At 39.4% G+C, this 27241-nt stretch overlaps 1 protein-coding gene across 1 annotated transcript in view; it reads right to left on the minus strand.

Annotated features, from left to right (window-relative positions):
* The window catches only part of ATP9B (ATPase phospholipid transporting 9B (putative)), a 151670-nt gene that overhangs the window by 97943 nt on the left and 26486 nt on the right, over nt 1-27241 (minus strand). The window contains exons 4-7 of the mRNA XM_070361953.1: nt 25443-25556; nt 24490-24598; nt 14023-14081; nt 8988-9039 (exon numbers count right to left, since the gene is read on the minus strand). Coding sequence (XP_070218054.1) covers nt 8988-9039; nt 14023-14081; nt 24490-24598; nt 25443-25556 — 334 coding nt within the window. The remainder of the gene's footprint in view (nt 1-8987; nt 9040-14022; nt 14082-24489; nt 24599-25442; nt 25557-27241) is intronic.

The raw sequence follows: 27241 nt of genomic DNA on the forward strand, positions 1-27241 counted from the left end.
TCTGAATTAACTCATGTGGCTTGGCCTTGCTTCACATTATTACAGGTTGATACACCACACTGGTCTTAGGTGTGTACCCAACATCCACTGAACACCACCATACTGAAAGCATTATTCCAGGTACTACAGTTCCTACTGACCTTATTAATAATTAGATAAACAACCAAATAAAATTAAAGAAAAAAAAATGTGCTGGGAGAATCAGAGTATGCATGCCACTGGCCATACAAGTAGCCCAGCCATAAAGTTCTAAAATGAAACTTAGTCATTTGGAGCAGGCTTTTTAGAGCCTTATACCAGAAATGGGGTGGAGGACTTCTGTGAGAGGCCCTAAGGGAGGAGGATTCAGCTGGAAAATGACTATGATATACACTTAAGGAAAAGAAGACCCACAGTAACACATATCAAGTGTTCACGTTTTCTGGGCACGGGGGTTCTCTGGTCGCCTAGTGATTAGGATGCTGGGCTCTCACTAACACAGGCCCCCGGTTCAATCCCTGGCCGGGGAATTAAGATCCTACAAGATATGCAGTGCGACTCCCCCCCCACCCCCCACCCCCCGCAAAAGTCTTCTTAGAAAATTTTGAACCTCAAGGGCCAAAGGGCCAGAATAAAAGATACCAACGGTGTGCCAGGGCAGGAAGGATGAGGCCTGGGACAAAGTAGCAGGAAGAGCAGTAAGGGACACCGGAGGGATTCAACACAAGCACACTTTGGCCCGGCTCTCTCCGGGTAGGTCTTTCAAAGATTATGATGAGAACTAACAGAAAACTCCAAATTAAGGAAGCAGTAGTTATGGAGTCTACATTTTCAGTTAGAAACTATTTTGGACTTGGCCCCTCAAAAAATGTAGAGTTATATATGTATCCATAATAGGGTGTCATTTCTTTCTCATCAAAAATGAAGGCTATTACTACTTACTGAGCACCTACTAGTCAGTGAAGGACAGGGGAGCCTGGCATGCTGCAGTCCACAGGGTCGCCAAGAGTCAGACATGATTTTTGAGTCTGAACACAACTAAGTGACAGTCCTGGCCCACACAGAACATCTGATGTCCCAGAGACAGGAGGCAGGTGATGCCCTGTGCAGGCTCAGAGGAGAACTGCCCCAGGGTCTCACCAGGAAGCACAGCTCCATGCCACCATCGGGTCCATGAGATTCCAGACCCCAGTGCCGTACACCAACACAGACCTCGTCACAGCTGATTTATCTAACAGCTTGAACCACATTACACAAACCAGGAATTTAGTTTGGATGCTGGTTGTTTAGTCAATGGTTTATTTTTAAAGACCTGGCTGACAACTTTGTGAAATCTTGCTCCTCCACAGTACCCTCCCTCTGATATCCTTGCTCAGAGTATTTCCTTGCTTTCTAGGCTCTGCGTAAACCTCTTACTGGTTTAAAAAAAAATAGTGCCTGAATGTGCTTGGTTGGTCAGATTTTTCATTCTTTATCAGTGAATGTGTATGGCTCATGGGGAACTCTCGCAATTCTGGACAGTCCTACTTTGGCCCCACAGTCGGTCAGGGACCAGCAGCTTGAAGGTTCTCTGCCTGAGCCTGGGACCACAGCCTGGACAGACACACTGACGTCTAGGCAGGGGTGATGGGGGTGCATGTGATTCTGTTTTGAAGGTCAGCTTCACAGGAACTGCCCTGGGAACAGAGCGGGGAATCTAGAGACTGTGCTCAGGCCCCGGGCCAACATGGGTGAGCCTGTCTGTTTCCCAGAAGCCTTTCCAATCTGTCCCACTCCCACTATTCCTGCATGGAGTAGCCCAGTGTCTGCACACACAGACGGGTCGGGGGCTGTGGGCCCCCTACTGGGTGACTTTCCCCCGGAGTCTAGCAGGGAAGTTTCTGGCAGGGCTGCTGTTTCCCTTGCTGGAGTGCATCACAGATTCGTCCTCTGAACTACTGCCCACCAAGCTCCCCATTGTTTTCAGCACTGCCCTCATGCATGGACTTAAGCAAGGTCTGTTCCCAATAAAGTTCACAGGGAAACAAATTTTGTTATGCATTATTTGTCAACAGATTTATGATAAGGAGAATAACTGGTTTTAACTAAAAAGGAGTTCAAGGAAATTTGCAGTACATATTATTTTACGCTTAAACGTTTTTCTCAAGATTGCTTTTTTCCTCTTAAATATATGCATGTTTATACATCTGTGTGTGTACTTCATAAAGTACAAAAACAACTTGAAAGGGAGTGGATTCTAGATTCTGTCTGACACATACTTTGAGACATCGATGCCCATGGCTCTGCTCTAAAGGTTTGCTTTCTAACATATAAAATGAGACAAGAAAGACTCTCTAAAGCCTCTTAAATTTCACATATTTTGTGTTTATATACCTTACCCAGATATCTGTAAACTTACCAAACACTAGAAACAATATACATGCTCTTCTTCAAAGTAAAAGGATATACCTCATGTTAAATAATTACACTATTCTTAAAATTATAGAGGAAACTGACATATCATTTATCTTCCAGTACAGTTAATAGGGATAGGGAGGCATGCTACATTCCATGGAGTCACAAAGAGTTGGACACAACTGGGCAGCTGAACAACAACAGTTAACATTACTAGGCTCACACGATACGATTTAAAGAGAGAAAATGAACTGTAGAAAAACTGTAAATATGGCCACCTTGTCTTACACGAACTATGTCTAGTAATTTTTTAACAGCAAGCACTAGCTATAACCGATGCCACTTAAGGCTCAGTAAAAATGAATTATTAAATTGGTCTGCTTATATCCTATTACTGACTTCTTATGAATACTTGATTTTATTTGGTATAATTGACAAGAGTTGACAGCAAAGGACAGGTTTAATGATCATCAAATGAAGATTAACTCATGTATGGGTCGCCTAGGAGAGCTGGTGATAAAGTAATTGATGGGACCCTCAGAGACAGGGCACATGAGTCTGTCATAAGTTTTAATAAGTTACCCTGTAATATTAGCAGCCTGCCTGCAACAGCTCACACATGCAACGGCTCTGAAAGAGACAGGCTACAGTATGTGCCCAACAAAAGAAAAATAGACATTGACTTTGCATATGTAATACCAGATCATTTGCCATTAAACTTAATTTCTAAATCATTTATATGACTTAATGACTCTGCATGAAATTTTTAAGCTGTGGCAAGATGAATAGTACCACACAGAGAATGCAGAGGAGTACAGTGTCATTTACCTACCCCTCGCCCACTAACAAGTGACAGCTGATCTCTTGTGGTATGTCCCAAACACTTAAACGATAATGTCATCACTTAGGAGACAAGTGAAAAAGATATTGGCATTTATAAGAGATTGATGAAAATTAGTTCTAAAGCATTAATTTCTCTTAATACCACTAGAAGAATTGTGTGCATTCAGGAGATATTTGATCTGAATTAAGAAACTGATGAAGCAATTGATTAATTGGAATTTAAGCCATCAGTCACCAGATCCATCAACAGCTTCATTTACATTCTAAACAATCAACTGACGGCCCGATAGAATACCCTGTATTAATACACAGTCAATATGATGCCACCAAGAGACTCGCTGAGCTGTATTGACAAACGCCCAGTGGCTATTGTCCAAACTTGAACATGCTGCACAGATTTAAGACTTTTATACTGCCTAGTGTTAAAGATTCTTATTATAATAGACAATGCATTATCAGGGCTTTCTGAGCTGAAACTAAAAAATAATAAAGTAATATTTATAGTGTTAGCAGATACACAAAAAATTCTGAATGTGTACTTTTAAAAATTACGCTTTAATTTAAAAACTTAAATAATTATATAAAGTCACAGAAACAGAATTTCTAAAAATAAATCTTTGATTGAAAGTAATATTATGACACAAATTTTACATAGCTAGAAGCTATGCAGTCATTTTATAAAGAGAAGAAAAATATCACGAAACAGGAATCTGACATGTTAATATCTCCATATAAGTATTAGTAACTGTTTTAACAATTAAAACTTGACATAAAAAATCCTAAACCTGAGAAATATAACCACAGGTTAAAACAGATGACAGCATGATCTTAAACTTGGATCATTAATAATCTTCTAGGAATATGTAAAAAAATAAAAAAATTAGCAGACATATATATTATGTACATTCTTTTCAGGAACAAAGTGATAATTCTTAAGAGTCTCAAAAAGATCTATGTCCTCCAAAAATTAAATATCATTACCCTACAGAGAGAAACTGTCCCTACAACATACAATACAAAGCAAAATCTGAGAAAAAGGAGACATTTTTAGAACATAATCCATTTGGATACAATTCTATTTATCTGAAGTCATCACAACAGACTATATCATTTGTCACTATAACACTATAACTAATGTTCTAATATTCTATTTGAATTGCTATCTTACTATGTCATGCCATAACAATCATACAGTGGCTGAATTACAATTTCCAAAACTTCAGCAAAGAATTAGTATTCTAGCCTTCAGATTCTTGCTCTGAAAAATGGACTTTTCTAATAATCTTCCAGCTTTAAAGTGATGGATATTGTTCACATTTAATCTCCTAACATGATGTGCATAATATATTTCTTTTAAGTTAATTACCTATAGCCATTTTCACATTTAGTATAATATTCTTACATATATATCTACCATAATCACTACAAAGGCAATTAAATATAAAAGCACCTCCCAAATACACACATTGTTATTCATTATACTGAATACATTTACAAACAAAGATAAACAAACCATAAATAAGGAGAGATGGCAGTGTAAACATCTCTGTAAACCCATTCCTCCATAACTGTAATGAGAACATTAGCAAAAGGTGTCAAAAGCAATTTTTTTCAAAACTCTGGAAAATAATCAGACTTGCAACAATCCCAGGTGCATTTATTTAAGAAATGGGGCTAAATCTAACTATGACAGACCTGTGTGGTCTGACTTGTCCCTTTTCCAGTAACCTGTCCCCAAGTCAAACTTCACAGAGCTGAGGAAACCAGAGGTCTGGTAGACACTGAGGAGAACAAATGAGGGCTGGGACTCCCCAAACTCCACACCCAGAGAGCTGTAATCACCTGACTAGGTAGGGTTTGTCTGGCTTTGACCCAACCCACAGTTGAGTCACAGAGAATGGTGTTTCTCCTGGAATCTTTGTCAGAAGCAATCAGTGGCAACTGTTCATTATCGCAGATTCCTTGGGTGGTAGCAAAGCTGGGGTAAACAACAAGCTGATCACAAAATTTAAAAGAAAAGCTGAAAAATCAGATGACAAGGGGTAAGAGCTCTATATTCCCAAGAGTCTAGAAGGCCACACCTGCCAGTGCAGGGATACACACATCCCCTTGAAAACTGCAAAGGCCCAAATCTCTCAAGCCTAGCAGAACTTGAGGGTCTGTACAAACAAGACATGAAGGCAAAGGCAGAGTTTTAACTGCCTGTCACAGCTCTGCAGGTGCTAAGGGAACACTATTCTATCCATAAAAGATAAACCTTCCAACTCTACTAGTTAATAGTAAGTCTCCATCATACAGAGCTCACTAGGTGATGGGAGGGGACAGGACTGTTACAGACAGTCATTTAGGAACCTAAGCTGAGGGAAGCTCTGCCATCTTCAACAGGCAGCTCCCAAGGTCAGAGCAGTCATGGAGACGCAGCCAGCGCAGGGAGAGCCGGGGCTAAAACCGGTGCACACAGCTTTCAGCCACCCTTCCTCTGCCACACCTCAGGGCATGGCTTCGTCTAACTGGACAGGAAAGGGAAAGGGACTGGTAAAGTAGTTCACCAGTCTCTGTCCCACAGGAAAAAGAAAACTGCCCATTAAATAGCACACAGTAAAGTAAATTTAGGTAAAGGGAACATTTCATGCAAAGACGGGCTCAATAAAGGACAGAAATGGTATGAACCTAACAGAAGCAGAAGATATTAAGAAGAGGTGGCAAGAATACACAGAAGAACTATACAAAAAAGATCATCATGACCCATATAACCATGATGGTGTGATCACTCACCTTGAGCCAGACATCCTAAAGTGTGAGATCAAGTGGGCCTTAGGAAGCATTGCTACGAACAAAGCTAGGGGAGGTGATGGAAACCAGTTGAACTATTCCAAATCCTAAAAGTTGATGCTATAAAAGTGCTGCACTCAATATGCCAGCAAATTCGGAAAACTCAGCAGTGGCCACAGGACTGAAAAAGGCCAGTTTTCATTCCAATCCCAAAGAAAGGCAAAGCCAAAGAATGTTCAAACTACCGCACAATTGGACTCATCTCACATGCCAGCAAAGTAATGCTCAAAATTCTCCAAGCCTGGCTTCAACAGTACGTGAACCGTGGACTTCCAGATGTTCAAGCTGGTTTTAGAAAAGGCAGAGGAACCAGAGATCAAATTGCCAACATCCGCTAGATCATCGAAAAAGCAAGAGAATTCCAGAAAAACATCTACTTCTGCTTTATTGACTGCGCCAAAGCCTTTGACTATGTGGATCAAACAAACTATGGAAAATTCTTAAAGAGATGAGAATACCAGACCACCTGACCTGCCTCCTGAGAAATCTGTATGTGGGTCAAGAAGCAATGGTTACAACTAGAAATGGAACAGACTGGTTCCAAATCGGCAAAGGAGTATGCCAAGCCTGCATACTGTCATCCTGCTTATTAACTTATATGCAGAGTACATCATGCGAAATGCTGGGCAGGATGAAGCACAAGCTGGAATCAAGACTGCCAGGAGAAATATCAATAACCTCAGGTATGTAGATGACACCACCCTTATGACAGAAAGTGAAGAAGAACTAAAGAGCCTCTTGATGAAAGTGAAAGAGGAGAGTGAAAAAGTTGACTTAAAACTCAACATTTAGAAAACTAAAATCATGGCATTCAGTCCCCTCACTTCATGGCAAATAGATGGAGAAACAGTGGAAACAGTGAGAGACTTGGGGCTCCAAAATCACTGAAGATGGTGATTGCAGTCACGAAATTAAAAGACACTTGCTCCTTGGAAGGAAAGTTATGACCAACCTAGACAGCATATTAAAAAGCAGAGACGTTACTTTGCCAACAAAGGTCCATCTAGTCAAAGCTATGGTTTTTCCAGTAGTCATGTATGGATGTGAGAGTTGGACTATAAAAAAGCTGAGTGCAGAAGAACTGATGCTTTTGAACTGTGGTGTTGGAGAAGACTCTTGAGAGTCCCTTGGACTGCAAGGAGATCCAACCAGTCAATCCTAGAGGAAATCAGTCCTAAATATTCATTGGAAGGATTGATGCTGAAGTTGAAACTCCAATACTTTGGCCACCTGATGCCAAGAACTGACTCACTGGAAAAGATCCTGATGCTGGGAAAGACTGAAGGCAGGAGGAGAAGGGGACGACAGAGGATGAGATGGCTGGATGGCATCACTGACTTGATGGACATGAATTTGAGTAAGCTCCAGGAGTTGGTGATGGACAGGGAAGCCTGGCGTGCTGCAGTCTGTAGGGTCGTAGAGAGTCAGACACGACTGATCAATGAACTGAACTGTGAAGTGAAAGGCGCTCAGTCATGTCTGACTCTTTGTGACCCAATGGACTATACAGTCCGTGGAATTCTCTAGCCCAGAATACTGGACTGCGTAGCCTTTCCGTTCTCCAGGAGATCTTCCCAACCCAGGATCGAACCCAGGTCTCCTGCATTGCAGGCAGATTCTTTACCAGCTGAGCTACAAGGGAAGAACTGAACTGAAAGTAAATTTATATCTAGCCCTAGGTGGCGCTAGTGGTTAGAAACCTGCCTGCCAATGCAGCAGACTTAGATATAGGTTGGATCTCTGGATCGGGAAGATTCCCCTGGAGGAGGACATGGCAACCCACTCCAGTATTCTTGCCAGTATTCTTGCCTGGAGAATCCCATGGACAGACAAGCCTGGCAGGTTATAGTCCATGGGGTTGCACAGAGTCGAACACAACTGAAGCAACTTAGCACGCATGCCTCTTAGGATGTAAATAATCGTAACACAATTGGTGAAAAGAGAAAACATCTTCCTTCTTTATGATGACTTAAAATGTCCTTAAAAAAAGGAAAACACTATTTATAAATGGAGAAAAAACTAAACCAACAACTCTAAATTTTTAACTGAGTCCTTTATAGAATTTTCATGCTACAAACAATATGCTGAGTTTCCAGAACAAAAGTAACATGTTGAGCTTCCTATAAAAATAATGTTCATTTATTCAACAAAGTCAGAAACATAAGGCAGAAGGAACTTTGGATATTACCTGATAAACCTCCCATCATTTTAGAGATGATGAAAGTGTATGACCACACGGATAGGTCATATAATTAGAAACTAGTCAAAGCAGACTAGAGTTTAAGCTTCCTGATTTCCAATTAACAGTTCTTCTCTCTGACCACAAGAAGCTTCCTTTTCATTACCACTTTAGCAACTTCTTCTTGTTTAAAGTTCAGGTCATATAAATATCATTTTTACTGTGAAGCTCACTTCAACTTACCCAGGCAAATTGTCTGCTCCCTCCCATCACCCCCACATGTCTTTTAATATTTATATACAATCAGAGTATTGCTAGCTGTCAACATGTATACTTCCATAAATGAATAGATCATCAACTCTTTGAAAAGAGCAACTTGGTTTCACTCCCTTTTGTGTCCTAAGCAACAAGTAGTGCCTGGCACATGGTAAGTGCTAAATGAATGTTTGCTAAATGAGGAATAAAACTGTAAATGCAGAACAGCAATCAAAATTTGAGCAACATCATTAATTATTTAGATATCAAAATGGATTGCATGAAAATATTCACTTGACAAACAGATTCTGATAGGATTATATTTTTTAAACCAACATATTATACAGTAAAATCATTGTTTTAAACATACTTAAATGTGATTTAGAAATTAAAGAATTCAATTATCATTTGAAGAAAAATTCTTATGAGAATAACTTTATCTTTCAATATGAAAATTAAACTGCCAAAAACTAATCATCAGCAATGCAAATAAAAATAAAAATACCTGCTTTTTCTGACGTCCTAAGAAATACCATGTCCGATGGAATTCTTTGATTCTGCAGAGTAACATAAAATATTAATTATCTGTATGTAAGTTTATAAATTAACACAATTCCATTTCAAAGGCGAAACAGCTGCTAAAAACAACTAAAATAATATTATCTCTATGCTGAAACATTTATAATTTGTATAACAATTTAATTCATATTTTAGTTAGATCTCTAAGATTTCTTTCCCCATCAATGAATCATGTAAATGCCATTTAGTGATGATCTGAAACTACTCTATTTCTAAAAAATGTTAAACATTACCATTTCTGTGGCCTTTGCTGTACTTCGACTCATACATATAGTATATGTTTACTGCCTTATAAAAAAAATTATGCACTATCTGACTAAATGACCAGGAAGGGGAGGATAGTGTTCTTCTAACATCTAACACAAAACAAAGCATATCAAAAATGAACACTTAGTAAATGTTGAATGAATGAATAAATGTATAGCTGAGCAGACTAAACCCTACAAATTTGAGAAGATACTCTTTTACAAGGCAGAAAAGGAGAAAAACTCAAAGTTCACTATTTATACATTTACTTAATCACTATTACTGATGATAATTGGTATTAATTAGTACTACTAATAATACTTAGCATTAGCATTAATTAGCTGGGAAAGCTGTACAAACTAAAGAAAAATATAATAAGAATACTTCACATAATTTCATGAATTATTTATATTTTTTGAGACCTAAGTAAATATTTATATACAAACAATAAAGAAATGAATTATTGTCAGTCAGCAAGCAACAACAACAAATATAAATTGAGCTGTTAATGGTGAAAAAAGATATGCTGCAGAACAGTGCTTCTTATTTCTAACATGAAATAATTTCTAACATTTCTTTAGGCCATTATTGAGAGCTAAGGAACCCCTAGGTGAAGGGGGAATGGAAATTAGAAAATGTTGGTAATAAAACCTCAACATATCAAAATGTGTGGAACACAGCCAAAGTTAGAAAAATGGTAAGAGGAAAGTATACATGATTAAACTGCAAACAGAAGAAAAGGGAGACTAACAACCCACAGGGAACTGAATATCTGTTTGAAAGCAGAAAAACAAAAAGCCAATAAATCCCAAAGAATACAAAGAACACAAACATCAAAGATGTAAGCAAATATAAGAGCAAAATTAATGACACAGAAAATGAAAACATATATTCCAGTAACAAACAGCAAGAAAGTACATTAAAAAAAAATGCCCATTTTGGTAATAAGAAAAAACTAGCATTAGAATAAAACAGATGAAAGATGGGCAAGTTCTCTCAATAAAAAACTATAAAAAAATTTATAAACTATAAAACATTACTGAAAGAAATTAAATAGAACACACTGTGCTCTCACATTATAATATGCAGCATTACAAGTGTCCACAGACTGACCTATACATTCAATACAAACTCAACTGAAATCTTAACATGCTTTTTTGATGGGAACTGACAAGACATTCCTAATATTTAGAGGGCAATGCAAATGCCAAGAATGACTAACAACATGGAGGGCTGAATGTATAACATAGCAAAACTAAATATTAAAATAGAATAATTAAGACAAGATGACATTCCACAAAGATAGATCATTTTATAATGTAAAGTAGAGAATGCAGAAGTCAGTCCACACAAATATGGACACCAGATTTATGAGGAAGTTGGCACTGTGGACATCTTGTAAATAAATAGCTTTCTAGAGAAAACTAGATACCTATGGGCGATGAGAAGAGGTAATATCAGGCCTCTACGTCAATAGAAACACAAAAACCTATTCCAAATGAATTATAAATGTCAAAATCAAAACAATAAAACCTAAAAGATAATACAGAAGAATACTTTCATAACTTTTTGGTAGAAAGATCGATTTCTTAAACAAGACTCCTTCCCCTCCCCCACCACAAATTAAAAAAAAACTTATTATAAATGAAAAGATTAATAAGGTAGATTTCATTAAACTAGGAATTTCTATTCCACAAAGCCTACTAGGAAAGAAAAGATATTTGCAAGATAAAACTAATAAAGGACTCCTATCTAGAATATCTGAAGGCCTGCAAACTGATAAGAAAGGATAACTCAGAAGAAAAATAGTAAGAGATTTTCACTGGCTCTTTACCACTGAACCACAGGGAAGCTTCCAAAAAAGAAATATCCAAAATCATATAAAAAGTGTTCACCTTTGACAGTTTACAGAAATGCACATTAAAACTACAACTTGCTACATATACAATCTGGAAATGGTAATTTTAAAAGGTTGGCAGTGCTAAGTGATGGCAAACATGAGGGATGGGAACTGTTCCTGCTGACCTCAGTACTAATTTGATCCATCACTCTGCAAAACCATTTGGAGTAAGCACTCAGGTGAAACATCCACACACCCCTAAAGCCAACAAGCCCACTCCTGAGTACATATGCAGCAGCAAAGTGCACACGCGTGAGCCACAACACATGGTCACAGATGTCTCGCAGCTATCATTCCTAACAAGAAAACCTAGAAGCAACCCAACTATCCACCAGTGGTAGAAAGGATAAAAGTCATAGTTATGCAACAACAAAATGAATGAACTATAACTGCAGACGACGAAATGAATGTCACAATCAGCACTGGATCAAAAATAAGCACCCACCCAAACACAGCTCCATCCTACTGAATTTTCCAGGCACCCTTGTTGAAAGTCAATTAACCACAAACTTAAGGCTTTATTTCTGGACTCTCAATGTTTAATTTATGCCAGTTCCATACTGTCCTGATTGATTACTGTTAACTTTTAAAAAGTTCTGAAATGGAGAAGTGTGAATACTCGAACAATTTTGTTCATACATTTAAAAACTGCTTTGGCTACTCTGAATCTTTGGTATTTCCATATGAATTTCAGAATCAGCTCATAAATTTCTACAAAGAAGTCAGCTAGGATGTTGAGAGGGCAGCACTGAATCTGTAGATCAGTTTGGGAGTATTCTCGTTTTAACAGTATGAATGCTTCTAATCTATGAACATGGGAAGTCCTTCCATTTATCTAGGTCTCCTTTACTGTGTTTTGACAATGTTTTGTAGCCTTCAAAGTTTTGGACCTCTTTTATTTATTCTTGGACCTCACTCATTTATTCTTAACAATGATTTTATTTGTAAGTATTTTATTTCTTTGATGCTACTGCAAATGAACTTCTGTTCTTAATGTCAATTTTAGACCATTACCCTATATTCCTCTATCCTGTTTTATGTTCTATGGGCATCAATAAATAAATTAGAAACTCCAAAATAATTACTGGATACTTTTTATTTTTCCCTCTTCAGGACTCTGAGCAACACAGGAGTAGGGACCTGTGTCTTCTTAATATACCACGGTCCCTTTCGCTGACACTTACACTCTCTCTTTCCCCTCCAACTGGCACGTCAGTGGTGAGCTGCCCGGTGGAGAGGCCCATATGGCCAGGAACGAGAGTGGCTTCAGGCCAAAAGCTGGTAGAACTGAGGCCTTGAATCCAAAAAGGCAACAAGTCCTGCCAACCAGCCCCGGAGTGAGACCAGCATCAGGTCCGCCCCAGTGGAGCTTGGAGGTGACGGCTAGGAGGCTGACACCCTGACACCCCTTGACTGCAGCCCTGGGACAGACTCGGAGCCAGGAGGTGCAGCTAGGCTGTACCCAGATTCCTGACCATACAAACTGTGAGGGAATAAATGTTGATTTTTTAAAAAAATTACATCAAAATGTATATGACCAACATATGGCTCAGCCATCTCTCTTGTCAGCGTTTAGCCCACAGAATTCTGCAAGAATATATGTACCAGGATGTTCACTACAGCACTCTTCAATAGCAGAAAAGAAAACCATCCAAAATCTAACAATGGATCAAAAGTTAGTAATTTATAGTATTCATATAACTGAATACTACATAAATATGTTGCAAATCAATGTGTTTAATTTTCTCCCATTCTGTAATATTAGACAAACACAGCCCACAACATTATCTGTGTACACATTACTGCAACCAGATGAAGACCACTTCAGTCTTGAGGAAGAGCCCTCTCACTAAACACCCCTGCGGGTGACGCAGGCTAGGGGTGCCCTGGTGGGTTCCCAGGTGGACGTCAGCTGGTACCAAGGGCTCACACTCCTCTGTAATAGGCCTTATGAAAACCTGCCATATTTTTTTAAAAGTTGTTCAAGAGCCTTAAAAACAAAGACTGAGCCCTCAGTAACGGTTACTCAGCAAGACTGTGCAGGCAGAGACGCTTCTCCACACAGGCAGACAGCCCAGGCAGGTAACTCCAGTGGAGTGGCGGCTTGTCCATAGCCACCTCTGACCACTGTGGCTTCCTACAACACTGACCTAAACTTTTTCTTTCTAATCCTCTTTATTTCCATTTCCCGTTTTTTTAAGCCACAGAATATCCAATAATCATGTATAATACATCTGTCTGTAAAAGGAAGCTCTAGAAACTGAAACTGCGTGTGCTAAGTTGCTTCAGTTGTGTCCGACTCTTTGCGGCCCTGTGGACCAGAGCCCACCAGGCTCCTCTGTCCGTGGGATTTTCCAGGCAAGAAACTGGAGTGGGTTGCCATGCCCTTCTCCTGGGGATCTTCCTGACCCAGGGATCAAAGACGCACCTCTTATGTCTCCTGCATTGGCAGACAAGTTCTTTACCACTAGTGCCGCCTGGGAAGCCCCAGAAACTGAAACATATTTCATGATAAATAGGTTCTAACTAATATAATTCTTTGGTCAAAGATATAATTCTGACAATGAAACAATAAACAGTTAACACATATTATTTTAGACAAAATATGACTACACACTAAAATGTACTTTAGCAAAAAAAAAAAAAAAAAAAACCCACTATACAAAAGTCTAGATTTTTTCCTTCAGAATATCAATCTTACACAATAATGTTAAGATTTAAAATAACTGTCTCAAATAATTTCCTTCAGATGCAATCAGTCTAAATGTTAATAACTGGTATACACATGTCTAAAATATATTAAAAATGCATCAACCTTTTCCACTATGATGAGGTCTCCAACTTGTATGTCTGAACTCTTAACTTGCACTTTACCTTAAAAAAAAGAAGAAGTATAATCAACTCAATGAAATAATAGCACATCAGAGTTAAACTTTCAGTTGATAAATAATACTTCAGAAATAACTTTGGGAGGAAAAAATTACATTCTAGATATTTATCTATACTTATACTTTCAAAATAAATTTATTTCAGATGGACACAGTCACTAAAAATTAATTTCTCTCAGTCAACTCCCAAATACAGTTAACTATCCCCCAATAAGAGATGTGTCGGAACATGGACAAGGACTCCATTTGGAAAGTTCTTCCCGTATCTGCCATTATTTCAGGTCTGAGTCAAGTTACGGATGATCGAAAGTATCACTAAACAAAATAATTTGATGACAAAGCTGAAAAACATGGAGATGTAAAATCCTTACATTAATACTGTGAATGGCATTGACTGGCACACAACTGACAGAAAAACAAACAAAGAAAAATAAACACCAGATCACCCTCCACTAGTAGCTCCAAAGACACAGGTCAGGGCTGAAAACTAAGGGTTAGAGCTTTACACAAAAAGTGCTGTAGACGCTTGTAAACTCTTATCTCTACAGTATCCAGTGCAGCATGACCATTTACAAAATCTAACACACAGAGTCTACGTCATGTCAGCACCGCAGAGAGGAGACGAAAAGCTGATGTGGACAAGGTGAGACGTCGCGGGACAGCAGTAACGAGCCCTGGTCCAGGTCCTGCTCCCTGTGATTCCTTCTCCCCTCCGTCTCGCTCCCTCTCCTGGTCTCCCTCCCTCTGTCCATCTCCCTTTTAGGACCAGCAACAGCCATGTAGATCTATTTTTATATTTTTGTCAAAACTACTGTTTTGATAAGAGAAAAGATCCACTTCTTTTACAGTCAGTTTATTCTGAAAGCTAAAAGAACAAGAGGTAAGTTCTTATTACATTTGTTCATATTACAAAAACTAATGTTACCAGTCATTACTTGACTTATAGAACAAATTCAGCTCATTATAAAGCCTTATTTCCTAAATATCTCTGAATGCAGCTGAGTTTCAATAGAACCACATCAGTTCCTAATTATTTGTTTTGAGGATATCAAAAAGTTTGGTAAATATATTTCTGCTGTTACATTTTTTCACACTCCTCAATTATACAATAAATACATAAGGGCTGAGTTACTTTCCCGGAGGGAGGTGAAGCTACTTTTTATTGATATTATAAAATAACAGTGTACTTTAGAATTACATGTGAAGCAATCTTAAGATATCTTCATAAGAGGTAAGTATCTGTTTATTAATAGCCAGAAAACTTTTTGTTTTTTTCAGTTGGTTACTTCAAGCCTCATGCTTGTACTCGCACTGCCATGTTTTTACAGCTAAGCGTCAGGCAGTGAAGACACACCCTGAGCGCACACCTCCTGTATATTTTTGTTCAACTGCCAAGTCCTGTCCGCCTCTTTGTGGCCCCATGGACTGCAGCATGCCAGGCTTCCCTGTCCTTTAACTCAACACAATTCCCATCTTATCATTTAATTTTATGCTGTGCTACTATCCAATCCACTTTCCCTTCCTTCTGCTTTTTTACATGTTAATAGAACTAGATGAAAAATTAAGGATTATGCTCATCCTCACCCCAAGCCCTCTGTTATTTGACAATCACTTAGAAGATAACCAAATCTGCAGCACGTGTGCTTCTTCTCCACAGCTGATCTCACAGTAGCTTTCTGCTTCATCCCCTGCCTCGTCTCCCTCTGCTCCTGCTCTAGTCTGGCACTTTATCCTACGACGATGTAATGTCCACGCTGGTTCTCACAGGCTCTCTGCATTCGCTGTTCCTTTAGGTTGAAACCCATCCCTCCGCAGATCTCCTTACTCACACAGTAACACTACCCCACGAAGCCTCTAGAGCAGGTATAAGCAGCAGCAGATTTTATAGACTGCTACACATGTGCTTAAAATGCTACATTGCTATAAATATTCAAACACCTGACAGTCTACCAAATTTCAGATCCTGTGCACTTCAAGGACATTTAGTTTGTTCTTCACAAATGCATATCCAAACTTAACCCATTTTAAAAGAAGAGAAGGACTGTATAACCATTCATCAGTTGAAATGGGTCAAATGTCAGAATGGGTTAAAGAGAACAGAACCATAAAAGCCACCTATAACCAGATACAGACATCAACAAATAAGAATGAAAATGTATTCATTGCTTATTTCCCAACAAAACACACGTAACATGATAAGAGTGAGAGATAATGATGTAACTTTTTAAAAAGCACTTGCTCACAGATAAGGAGCCCCTGGAAGGCCACAGAGCTGAGATGAAGAGCACTGCTGCTGAGCAGATGACCACCCGCATCTCAGCAGGCTGTCTGGCTGGTCCTCATTATTGGGGGAATCGTACTCTCCCCCAATTGTCTTCACATCTTAAGTAGGAGCCTAATTTAACACAGATTATGAAGTGGGTAGCTGGGAAACAGTATATTAATTATGTTATGTTATATTATAAGGTTGGCCCAAAAGTTCATTCCATTCTTCATAAGACCTTATGGAAAAAATCAAATGAACTTTTTGGCCAACCCAATATATTAAGAGAGACTGCTAATTCAGAAGAAAACCCGAAATATTGCTGGGAAGAAATTTTAAAACTCCTAAATAAAAGAAGAGGTATATTTCTTTCATGGATCAGAACACTTTAATACTATTAAAGTGCCAATTCTCCCCAAAATTTACCTACAGATTCAGTGCAATTAAAATCCTAGCAGGCTACTTTTTAATAGAAATTGAAAAAGCAATTCTAAAAGTCACATGGAAATACAAAGGATGCAGTTTAGCCAAAGCAACTCTGAAAATGAAAACACAAAGCTGGAGGGCAAACACTGCTGTGCTCCAGAATTATTAATACTATGAAACAACAGTAATCAAGAGCATTGTTTTAGCATAAAGAGAAACAAACAGATCAACAGAGTGAAGAGAGAGTCCAGAAATAAACACATACATGGAAGACAACTGATTATTGACTGAAGTTTAAGGCAATGCGGTGGGAAAGAGGTCACCTTCTTGAAAAATGGTGCCAGCAACACCACCACCCACACCTGGTACTAATACAAAAATTTACTCGAAATAGATATGTGATATACACAGCAAATTCTAAAGCCAAAAAACTTATAAAAGAAGAAACATCGGAGAAACTAACATTTCTTTGTGAAAGTTTCTCAGGAATCTCATAGTGTTTCATGTTTCTCAGAGAACACAAGAAAAAAATGAAAAATGACAATACCTGGTGGAGGGTAGGAAGGAGAGAGGGAGGGAGAGGTCTCCTGATGCTAGAATGCACTGTAATGAAACACTCTTCAGAACTGTGTGGACGTGGCCTAGAGATTTGGATGAGTCAGTGGAACAGCACAGAAACTAGAGAAAAGGGCCAAAACGAATTGAATGCATTTCTCAAAGATCTGAGGAAAATTAAGAACTCGTTTTAAAGTAACTTACTGACCATTTGAGGGGGAAAAAAAGGTAGATCCCTTCTCCACATAGTACCTTACACGTAAAACTGCAAGTGGAGTAAAATTCTAAGTACAAAAAAACAAAAACACAGAAACATTGTAAGGAAATTAAGATAGCTGCTTACAACACACTGGGATTGAACAGATTTTCTAAGATTAAAGTAAAAACCACAAAGATCAGAAGAGCTGCCTACAAAAAAGGTATCTACATGTTTAAAAAATGAAAAAATTAAACAAAATAAAAATATTTGCCACATGTGATACAGTGGTAAAGAATCCTCCTGCCAATGCAGGAGATACAAGAGACACGGGTTCAATCCCTGGGTCGGGAAGATCCCCTGGAGAAGGAAATGGCAACCCACCCCAGTTTTCTTCCCTGGTGAATCCCATGGAAAGAGGAGCCTGGCAGGCTGTGGGCCATAGGGTCACAAAGAGTCAGACATAACTGAGCGTGTACACACAGAAATTTTAATAAGGTAAAGATGAACATGGGAACCAAGGAGGAATAGACTTTTATAAAAGAGAAGAAACAGTAAAGTGTTAAAAGAGAAATAGCAAGCAAAAACAGCGAGAGGATCTCTCACCAAACTGGAAATTTAAAAAACCGGGGACCTGGGAGTCCAGTCACTAAAGAAAGCTGCAGAGCAAGCCAGACTCCAGAGGGAGCAGAGGATGCTCCCCGCATCCACACACACACGCTGATCTGGGTGAGAAGGCACTCTGTGGGCGCCGGTATTCTTTAAAGTTATGTCCCATAGTTTCCAGGCCCTGATCTCCAAACAATGTAATAAAAACTGCTAAATGTTTAACATCATGAAGAAATGAATTCATACAGGTCCTCTCAGGGGGACCTAAGGAAAAATACCAGTTATGCAGGAAACGAGCACACACATCCACTCCTGCCCGTGCACCCAGTCCTGACAGTACATGTCTACTGTGACATGGCCACAGAGAACCAAACAAAGGAGGTGATAAACCTGAAGTGCTTGCTGTGCCTGACACACAGTAACTGAGTGACAAGTGTCAGTGCAGAGTCAAGATGAAACAATGCATGCTGAATATTCCTGAATGAATATTGGAATAATTATTTTCAAATGCAGAACACAGACAAGAAAGATGACTTAGTGAAAGTGACAATGCATAGACAATATGTAAAAGGCACAAAAGAGGGATTTTAAAATCTCTTGATTTTCAAGGAAAAATTATTACTGATAAATGGGGTCAATTTCACTAGAAGATGAGAAAATTTCATTGAGACATTTCATAAAAATCTTTTTAGCATAAAAAACCTAAGAATGTTAAGAAGTATGGGACAACACAGTATTGGTACTGAGTCAAAGATGCCCAAAAATGTAGGCATAAAGAACATCTTCTCTTTCTGAACTCTGCATGAGTTAGGTTCCTGTTTGGCAAGGAACCTGGATCACAAGAAATAAGTAAATATGCAAGTTGTCTCTCTCATATTCACACACACAAACACAAGTAATTTACACAAGCCTCCAGTCACAATTTCTCTCTCTCCTAGGTTTGAAACATGTTAAACAACAAAATGCCAGAATGAGTGAAAGAAATAACTAAGATATCCTGGGAAAAACAATCACCACAAGCTGTACGAAGGACCCAGCAGCAGCACAGAATTAATTCAAGTTTGTTTCTAAACATCAAGTTCCACGCTAGCTTTAGGTTTAAATCTGGGAAATGGCTGACATGACTTAGCCCTGCTGAGATCTCATGGCTGCTGAGAACACACACAAATAAATGAAGACTTCTGGGTTGATCTCATCTGCTAGAAAACAGACTGCATGAGTTCTGGGAAAAGCTTATTAGTTCATGACTGATCCATGTTTGAATTTCATGAGCTTATTGTGGTAACTGACACACAGTGGGTACTTAGCAAACAAATGTGGAAACTGTGAACTAGCTAACTGGATGAAGACAAGCAAGGTATACAATCTACAAACCACTCCTTAGCAACAGGGGAAAAAACAGCATTGATTCCAAGAATCCAAAAGGAGAATGGCCACACAATTCAAACTTCTTCATCAGGAATTTTTGCAAAAGCTGCCAAGAAGCAGGAAAGTCTACATTACTCTCTTCTGTGACTCTCCTCTGTTGCTACTCACTAGGAGATAAAGCTTAACACAAGCAGTCACAAACAAGGAGACAGGAAGGAAGGTGGAAGCAATAGGTATGGAAAATTCCCACCCAAGAAAAGCAGTTTATGAGGCAATGAAATAAAGAGCAAACTAAAAACCATTCAGTATTCACTGAGATCACGTGCCACAGTCAAAAGACTCTCTGCTTCCAAACACAGCACCTTCAAGATGTTAGCAAGTGGAAGTGGTTTTCCTTTTCAAAAGAAAAAATACAACAAAGTTTTCTCAGTGTATTTCTACAAGAATGTGCTTGAGAACCCCAAATAAGAAAAGTTCAAATGCTGTAAAATGCTACAACAGACTAGAGTGAATCACAGTGGAAAGAGCCATCAATGCCATTCAAAGAGTAGGTAACTGTGAAACACTAGAAGTTAAGTAGGCAGCATATATTCTTGATAAGAAAATATTTTAAACTATACTCAGCAATAAGCATAAACTCCATTGTTTTACATTCTAAACTTTACTTACCAATCACCTTTAGCAGAATAACCAATCACAAAGCAAATGCCACAGATGGGAGAACACTGGACTTGAGGCCAACAGGTCCAGGGTCAAACACAAACTCCACCCAGAAGGATGGCCACTCAGGGCAGACCATTCTGCACAAGCCTCAGGCTGCTCACTGTCCCTGAGACAACGCCAGCCGCCTGGGTGTGTCGTGTGAGTGAGTACAGGGCATTTTCTCTGACACACTCGGGCATCAAGCAGCACTAGCTGTCATGACTGTCACCCACGTGTGAAATGTCCACTGCTCAGGTCACAGGCAACGATGACCCATTTTTTTAAAAAGGTAAATTTTCATTTGTATTTGAAATGAAACTAGTGAAATTGTTTTAGAGTATTCTGAGTTCAAATAATACAGAATTGTAAAAGATGTATACTTCCCTGGTGGCTCAGTTGATAAAGAATCTGCCTGCAATGAGGAAGACCTAGATTCAGTCCCTGGGTCGGGAAGATCGCCTGGAGAAGGGAATAGCAATCCACTCCAGTGTTCTTGCCTGGAAAATCCCACGGACAGAGGAGCCTGACAGGCTACAGTCCATGGGGTCGCAAACAGTCGGACACGACTAAGTGACTAAACCACACAAAAGATACATACCAGTCTGTCTTCCTCAACAGTTTATACTCAGTGAAAATGACATGAAAGCAGCCACTTTAAGGTAAATAATTCAGTGGCATTTAGTACATTCAAAGTATTCTACAACCGACTCTACCAAGTTCCACAACGCGCTCGCCACCGCCAGAGAAGCCCTCGCCCACTGAGGACTGTGCCCCATCCCTGCTTCCCTGGCCACGGCAGCCGCACCTGCATTCTATTAACTTACCTGTTCTGTGAGTTTCAAGAGCGGCATCGCACAATACACGACCTCTGGTACCTGGCTTCTCTCACACAGCATAGCATTTTCAGGGTTCATTCATATTCTGTCATCTATCAGTATTTCATTAACTTTTATTGCTGAATAATTTCCCAGGCTATGAAGAGACCATCAATCCCTCGCCCTTCATCCACTGATGGACAACTGATGTCACCGCCTTCTGCCAACCCTATGTAGTGCTGTGACAAGCAGGGGTGTGTGTGCATCTGCTTGAGCTCCTATCCTTAATTCTAAACTTATCTGGGCAGGTCTTCATTTCGCCTTTACTTCTGAGTGACACTAGATACAGAATTCACTAGATACAGAATTTCTGTTGACAGTTCTCCCTTCTCCAACTCCTCCTGCCCTCCGGTCTCTGATGAGAAGCCTGCAGCATGCTCGTCACCATCGAGGACCCTGCCTGGAGCCGCCTCTCGAGCTGCTCGCAGGCTGTGCTCGTGGCCCCGGGGTTCAGACCACGTGATGATGCTATGTCTCGGTGTGGGTCTCCATTCTGACCTCCTGGGCTTCAGGGAACTTCCTCAATGTGTAGATTTGTATCTTTTGTCAAAACTGGGGGTCAATGGCCATATCCCTTCACATCTCCCCTCTCCTCCAGCACACACTCCTCTGGGTACCTCAGTACCCCTGACGCTGCCCCACAAGCCTCTCAGGACCTGCTCACTGCTCTTCCTTCTCCTCCCTGCTCCTCAGGCTGGACCATTTTCAGTGACCGGAGGCTCAGGCTCACTGATCTTTCTTCTGTCAGCTCAAGTCTGCTACTGAAAGCCTCTAGTGAGTTTCTCTTTCATTTACTGTATTTTTCAGTACCAGAATTTCTTGCTTTTTTTAAATACTGACATATCTTTACAGATATGCTCTATCTGCCAATATACTGTTCTGGTATCTTTCAGCATCTTTCCACCATCTCCCTTAGCTTCAGAACATAACTGAGGTGGGTGACGTTCATGTTTGTCTAGGAAGTTCAATGTCTGGGCTTCCTCAGAGACAGTTTTTGTTAATGTCTTCTGTGAAATGCATTCTCTGTAATTTTTTGTGGAAACCCAGACATTTTGAGTATTATCATCTGATAACTCAGGAAATGAAATATTTCCACCTTTTGGGTTTGTTCTGCTCTGCTTAGTATATGCTGTAGCCATGTATATCTGGTGACTTTTCTAAACTATTTTTGTAAAGCATGTATTCTATGTCACATGCGGTCTCTCAAGTCTTTCTTACTTTAGCTTATATTCAACCAGTGTTTGAAAGAGATCTCCTTGCATGTGAGGAAAAAGGAGGCTGTGGAGGGAGGAAGCGAAGGGAGCAAGGATGAAGACAGGAGCAGGCACAGCTGCTCACAGCCTTCGCAGACCACGGTTCCGTGCGGGAACCCTGGTCGCAGCTCCGCCTCAGCCTTCACTTCTGCCTGCCCTGAGCCTGCATCCAGCCTTGAGCGTGGCTTTCAAACCGCTTCCCCCCGGCCTTGGGCCAACAGGGGTACTTCAGATTCCCTCCCGATTCTTCCTGCCTGGCTGTGACAGCTAGCGTGTGAGCCCGGCTGTGATATCTCTGCCCGGCTGCTGCGGCAGGACCCCAGCCTAGACAATAAGAGACACCTGCAGCTTTCCAGCTTTCCCGCCCAGAGTTGCAGGTGAGGTGAAAGACAGACAAGCCAACTGGGTCAGTCCTTAAGGTAGCCCCCACACAGGTTAGACAGACAAAAAAGATTCACCACAAATAAGTTCTGCTCCGCACTCTTCAGAGTCAGTGTCCAGAGTCCCAAATTAGGATCTGGCTGCTGCCATCTTCAAGAAGGGTGCCATGACGGGGACAGGGTGGAGCAAGGGCAGGTGAAAACACCAAGGAGCTTTCCTACTATTTTCAAGTGGCCTTTTCCTGGATTCAATAATCCCCTAGATGCTGTAAGGCTCTGACGTTTTTCAGAGTCCTGACAAGTTAGCTCTGCCAGGTCTTGATTGATCTGTGGAGCTGCTTACTCTTCATTTTGCTGACATCACTGCACTGTTCATTTGTGAATGATACAATCAGTGCACAGAAACAAATCTCTGCTCAGCCCACATTTCACAATATAAAACAACAGAAAACACAAGCCAAGATCTATACTGTATTCTAAAACAGACGAACCAAAGTTATACCTAATTTACCTGGCCATTCTGGGGAGTCTTCTCCCCAGAACTAAAGCTTACCTTCTTTTTTATACAACACAACTTTCCTCTACCATGCCAATATTTCAAGCATCAAAGCTTTTTAATAATTAATTTTCAATTCAATTGAGAAAGCATAATATTTTCAACAAATGATACTGGGACAACTTGGTATTCACATGCAAAAGAATGTGAAGCGATACCACATACAAAAGGAAAATGGGTCATATACCTGAAGCTCAAACTATAAAACTCCTAAAAGAAAATATGGAAGTAAATCTTTGCAACTTTGGGTTGGCAAACTATTTCTTAGATACAACCCGAAATATAAGCAACAAAAGAAAAAAAAACAGATGAACTTGGGACTTAATGAAAATAAAAACTTTTGTGCATCAGGAACACGGTGAAGAAAGAAAAAATACAACCCATAGAAGGAGACAACATAGTTCCAAATCATATATATCCAACAAGGGACTAAAACCCACTCCACTCTGAACTCCGCTTCCAGACAGGCTCCAAGGTTTTATGAATCTTCACGGAGTTTCTCTCTGGCACCTTCTCCTGTCCTCATGCTTATCATAATAGCCTCACACATTCTCTCCCTATCACACTGCCTCTTTTCTACAGTGGACTGAAAACCAAATAAACAACTCTTAACACATAAACCAGACAAGGGTGCAAGCCTGAAGTGAAGGGTGTGGGGGAGCGAGCACACATCGGCTTCCATTTTGGATCGCGACGTCTGTTTCAGGTGCTAGAAGTCCTATTCCCCAAGTATAATTTCAGGCCATGGTGCCAGATGTCTGGTCTTGCTGACTGTGTTTAAAGCAGGTTGCAAAGACAGACTTTAAATGAGACGATGCTATGCTTTACAACGTGTACACGTAAGTGGGGTTTCGTGTGTGTCTAGTACACAAGCATTCTATACGAACTGTAACAGAGCATACGTGTAACTATATATAAACATATATATATATACACACACACCTGTGTATGTACATGTGCATGCATGTGTTTATGGGCGTGTGTATACATTTATATTCATATATACATACATACATTCAAACATCGAGAGAATAAAAATCTATCCTGAAATCATATGCATCATACTATTATAGGAAAATTAGTTAGATAACATGTAATTGCATAATACTATTTTCAGTAACAAAACTAAAACGTTTTCTTGCATTTATGCTCAGTCTAGAATGATGATCACATGAAGCAATGGTAAACTGGATTAAAAGTGTCTTACTCACCTCTTACTGTAAGCTTGCTGTACAGTTGTGAGTTCACTTCCTTGTCTCGCTGGAAACGCCGAAATTCATCAACTGCTTCTCTCATGATAGTAACAGCCAAGACAAACCCCTTTAAACAAAATAAAACAAAGTATTTGAGAAAATTGGACTTTAGCAAAAAAGGGAAAATCCTTTTACTATTTAGTTTTACTTTTTTCCTTCAATTTATACTAGTTTTGAAGCATACAATAAACAAAAACAAAAAATGACAAAAAGTAATAAACACTACCTAAGGAACACAGTAATGCACTGTGTAAGATTTACAATTCTCACTGTACCCAAAAAAAGTTTTAAAACTCACATCTTAATATGTACTTCAAGTTAAACATCAAAAAACCACCTCCAGTGAGGAGAAAAGAGAGAGAAAACAAAGCAGCAGAAGTCACCTGTGTTTCCTCTGCACAGCTGTGTGGCTGGCTAGGACTGTGGGGTCAGCCTGAGGGCTCCCTATCGAGTGACGTGTGCACACACAGACACGGGCCCCATCCCACTCAGGAGGAAACCCGACAGCCCACCACCCCGTGGGCGCCTCCCACCACAGCCGTACGTCCACACGCTCCTGCAGCATGCCAGGGCTTCGTGCAACTGCTGTGCCCTCTGCCTGACACCTACTCTGCACACGACGCCTGCTCTCTCCCAGCATAGGAGGGAGCTGGGCTGGGACATGGAGTTGACCCCCTGGGGCCCGAGAGAACCCCCAGCCCCGCCAGCAAAAGTGCTTTGTAATGTCTCCAGCTGACCTAGCTGGAGGACTGCAGAGGACTCTAGAAACTGTTTAACAAAGTGCAGTGACACACAGCAACAATGTCACATTTCAAAAATCCGATCAATTTCTCTTTTAACCACCTGAACTCTTAAAACTGTATTTTAAATACTTAATAATTTAACTTAATTTCAAAATCTTTTCTTTTTACCAGAGGAGCCCAGTAGGTGTAGAGATACCCTATTTTCAGTGCTGGTACAAACTGTGAGCAGGATACTATCAGGAAATAGAGATTCAGGAAAAATTTGAATTGTTCATATAAAACCTAAAAAGAAAAAGAAAAAAAAATCAATATAATCTCTTCAAGAAAAATCTTTCATACCTTAATTAAAATCAGCATAATATCTAACTGAATTTCCACCAACAGTGAGAATATGCTGAGTCACAATAAACTTAATTTTGACAATGGCTTTCTAATAACTAAACCACAAAAAAGAGCTAAGATTACCTCAAATTATATTTAAAATAAACTGAAAAAAAGGCAGAACTTTCAACTATGTTAAACCTTTTGGTTTTCTGTTTCCTTGTATGCAGTCTTCCACATTCATCTTTCATAAATCTCTACATGCATATCACCCAAGACACACGGGAGAACCTTCCCAATGTTAGTAAGCCATAAATTCAAAAAATCTTTTGCGAAAGTGGTGCAACCTTATATTTACGAAGTGGTAAACACTCAAACATGACAGCCACATTTTCTGAATGTGAACATTACGTAGCTTCACAAAGATCCAGTGAATAAGCAAATCATTTATAGGTATGCATTCACACACGTAAAAAAAACACTAATCTCTTGCATTTGCTTCCCTCAAAGTATAAGAAATGAAAATATATAAAAATATGTAAATTATAGACCAATTTTTATGAAGAAAACTACCTGTATATTCTTTATAGTCTCTTGGTAGTTGATCTTAAATAATATTTTCAAATATAAACTAAATTAAAATCATCATTCAATAGCATCTTCTAGGAATGCAAATCCCGTATTTTCATTTTTGTTTCTTAATTCAAACAGAATAATCCTTAAGGAAATCCAAGATCTAGTATATTAACAGACTTCTATTCACAAATGCCTCACTCATTAGATTTAAATTGAAAATCAAAATGGAAAAAAACTCGTGTTTATAGATGGGAATACCTTAAATAGCACACTATAATTATAATGAAACTTACAAACTTGCACATTGTAAATCAAAATCTCCTTGGATGCCATTTTTAAATACAACTTGGAATGCATGGAAATTTTAACAAGGGCAGAGCAATGGGTTAAGTCCTTATTGTTGACTTAAAGAGGCTGGAATCACAGTTTTTATATAATGAAGCTGTATACATCATCACACAATTATGTGTGTGACTGAAAAATCAGTTACATTGATAACACGTTTATATTTATAATCACATTCAATTGCTGTCTAAAATGTTTTGAATCATTTCATAAATTAATCTCAGCAGGAAAGAAAGCTCTCTTTTTCCTCAGTGATTTCTTTAAAATCTCAGTTAGCATAAATTATATCTATTAGCAATTCAGAAATTGCCATTTGTGCTAAAAATGGCATAGAATTCCTACTGTGCAATTACCAAATGTTTCTAAAATACTACATTTTAGATGAAAAGACTAATTTAAGAGATAATCTAAGGAAAAAGTCATTCCCACGGTAACAGTGGTACAGACACATCAACAGGTCTCTTCAGGACAGCCATCCTAAAGGCTGTGTGAACTCATTCAGATCAAAACCTAAGCTGCACTGCCCCCCCTGGACACTGCAATCAAAACTCTATTTCTATCGTCTGCTGAGTGAACTCAGACGGCGTCGGAAAAATGTACAGTATTTAGCCAATCTGGGAGTATTTAATAATTTAAACCTAGGGAGAAAACAGCAGCTTCATTCAATAAAGATGAGAATATTTATCTGCCTGGAAGACAGTTTACATTTTATTGTCCTGACAAAA

Source organism: Bos mutus, chromosome 24, assembly GCF_027580195.1.
Source record: "Bos mutus isolate GX-2022 chromosome 24, NWIPB_WYAK_1.1, whole genome shotgun sequence".
NCBI classification, from domain to species: Eukaryota; Metazoa; Chordata; class Mammalia; order Artiodactyla; family Bovidae; genus Bos; species Bos mutus.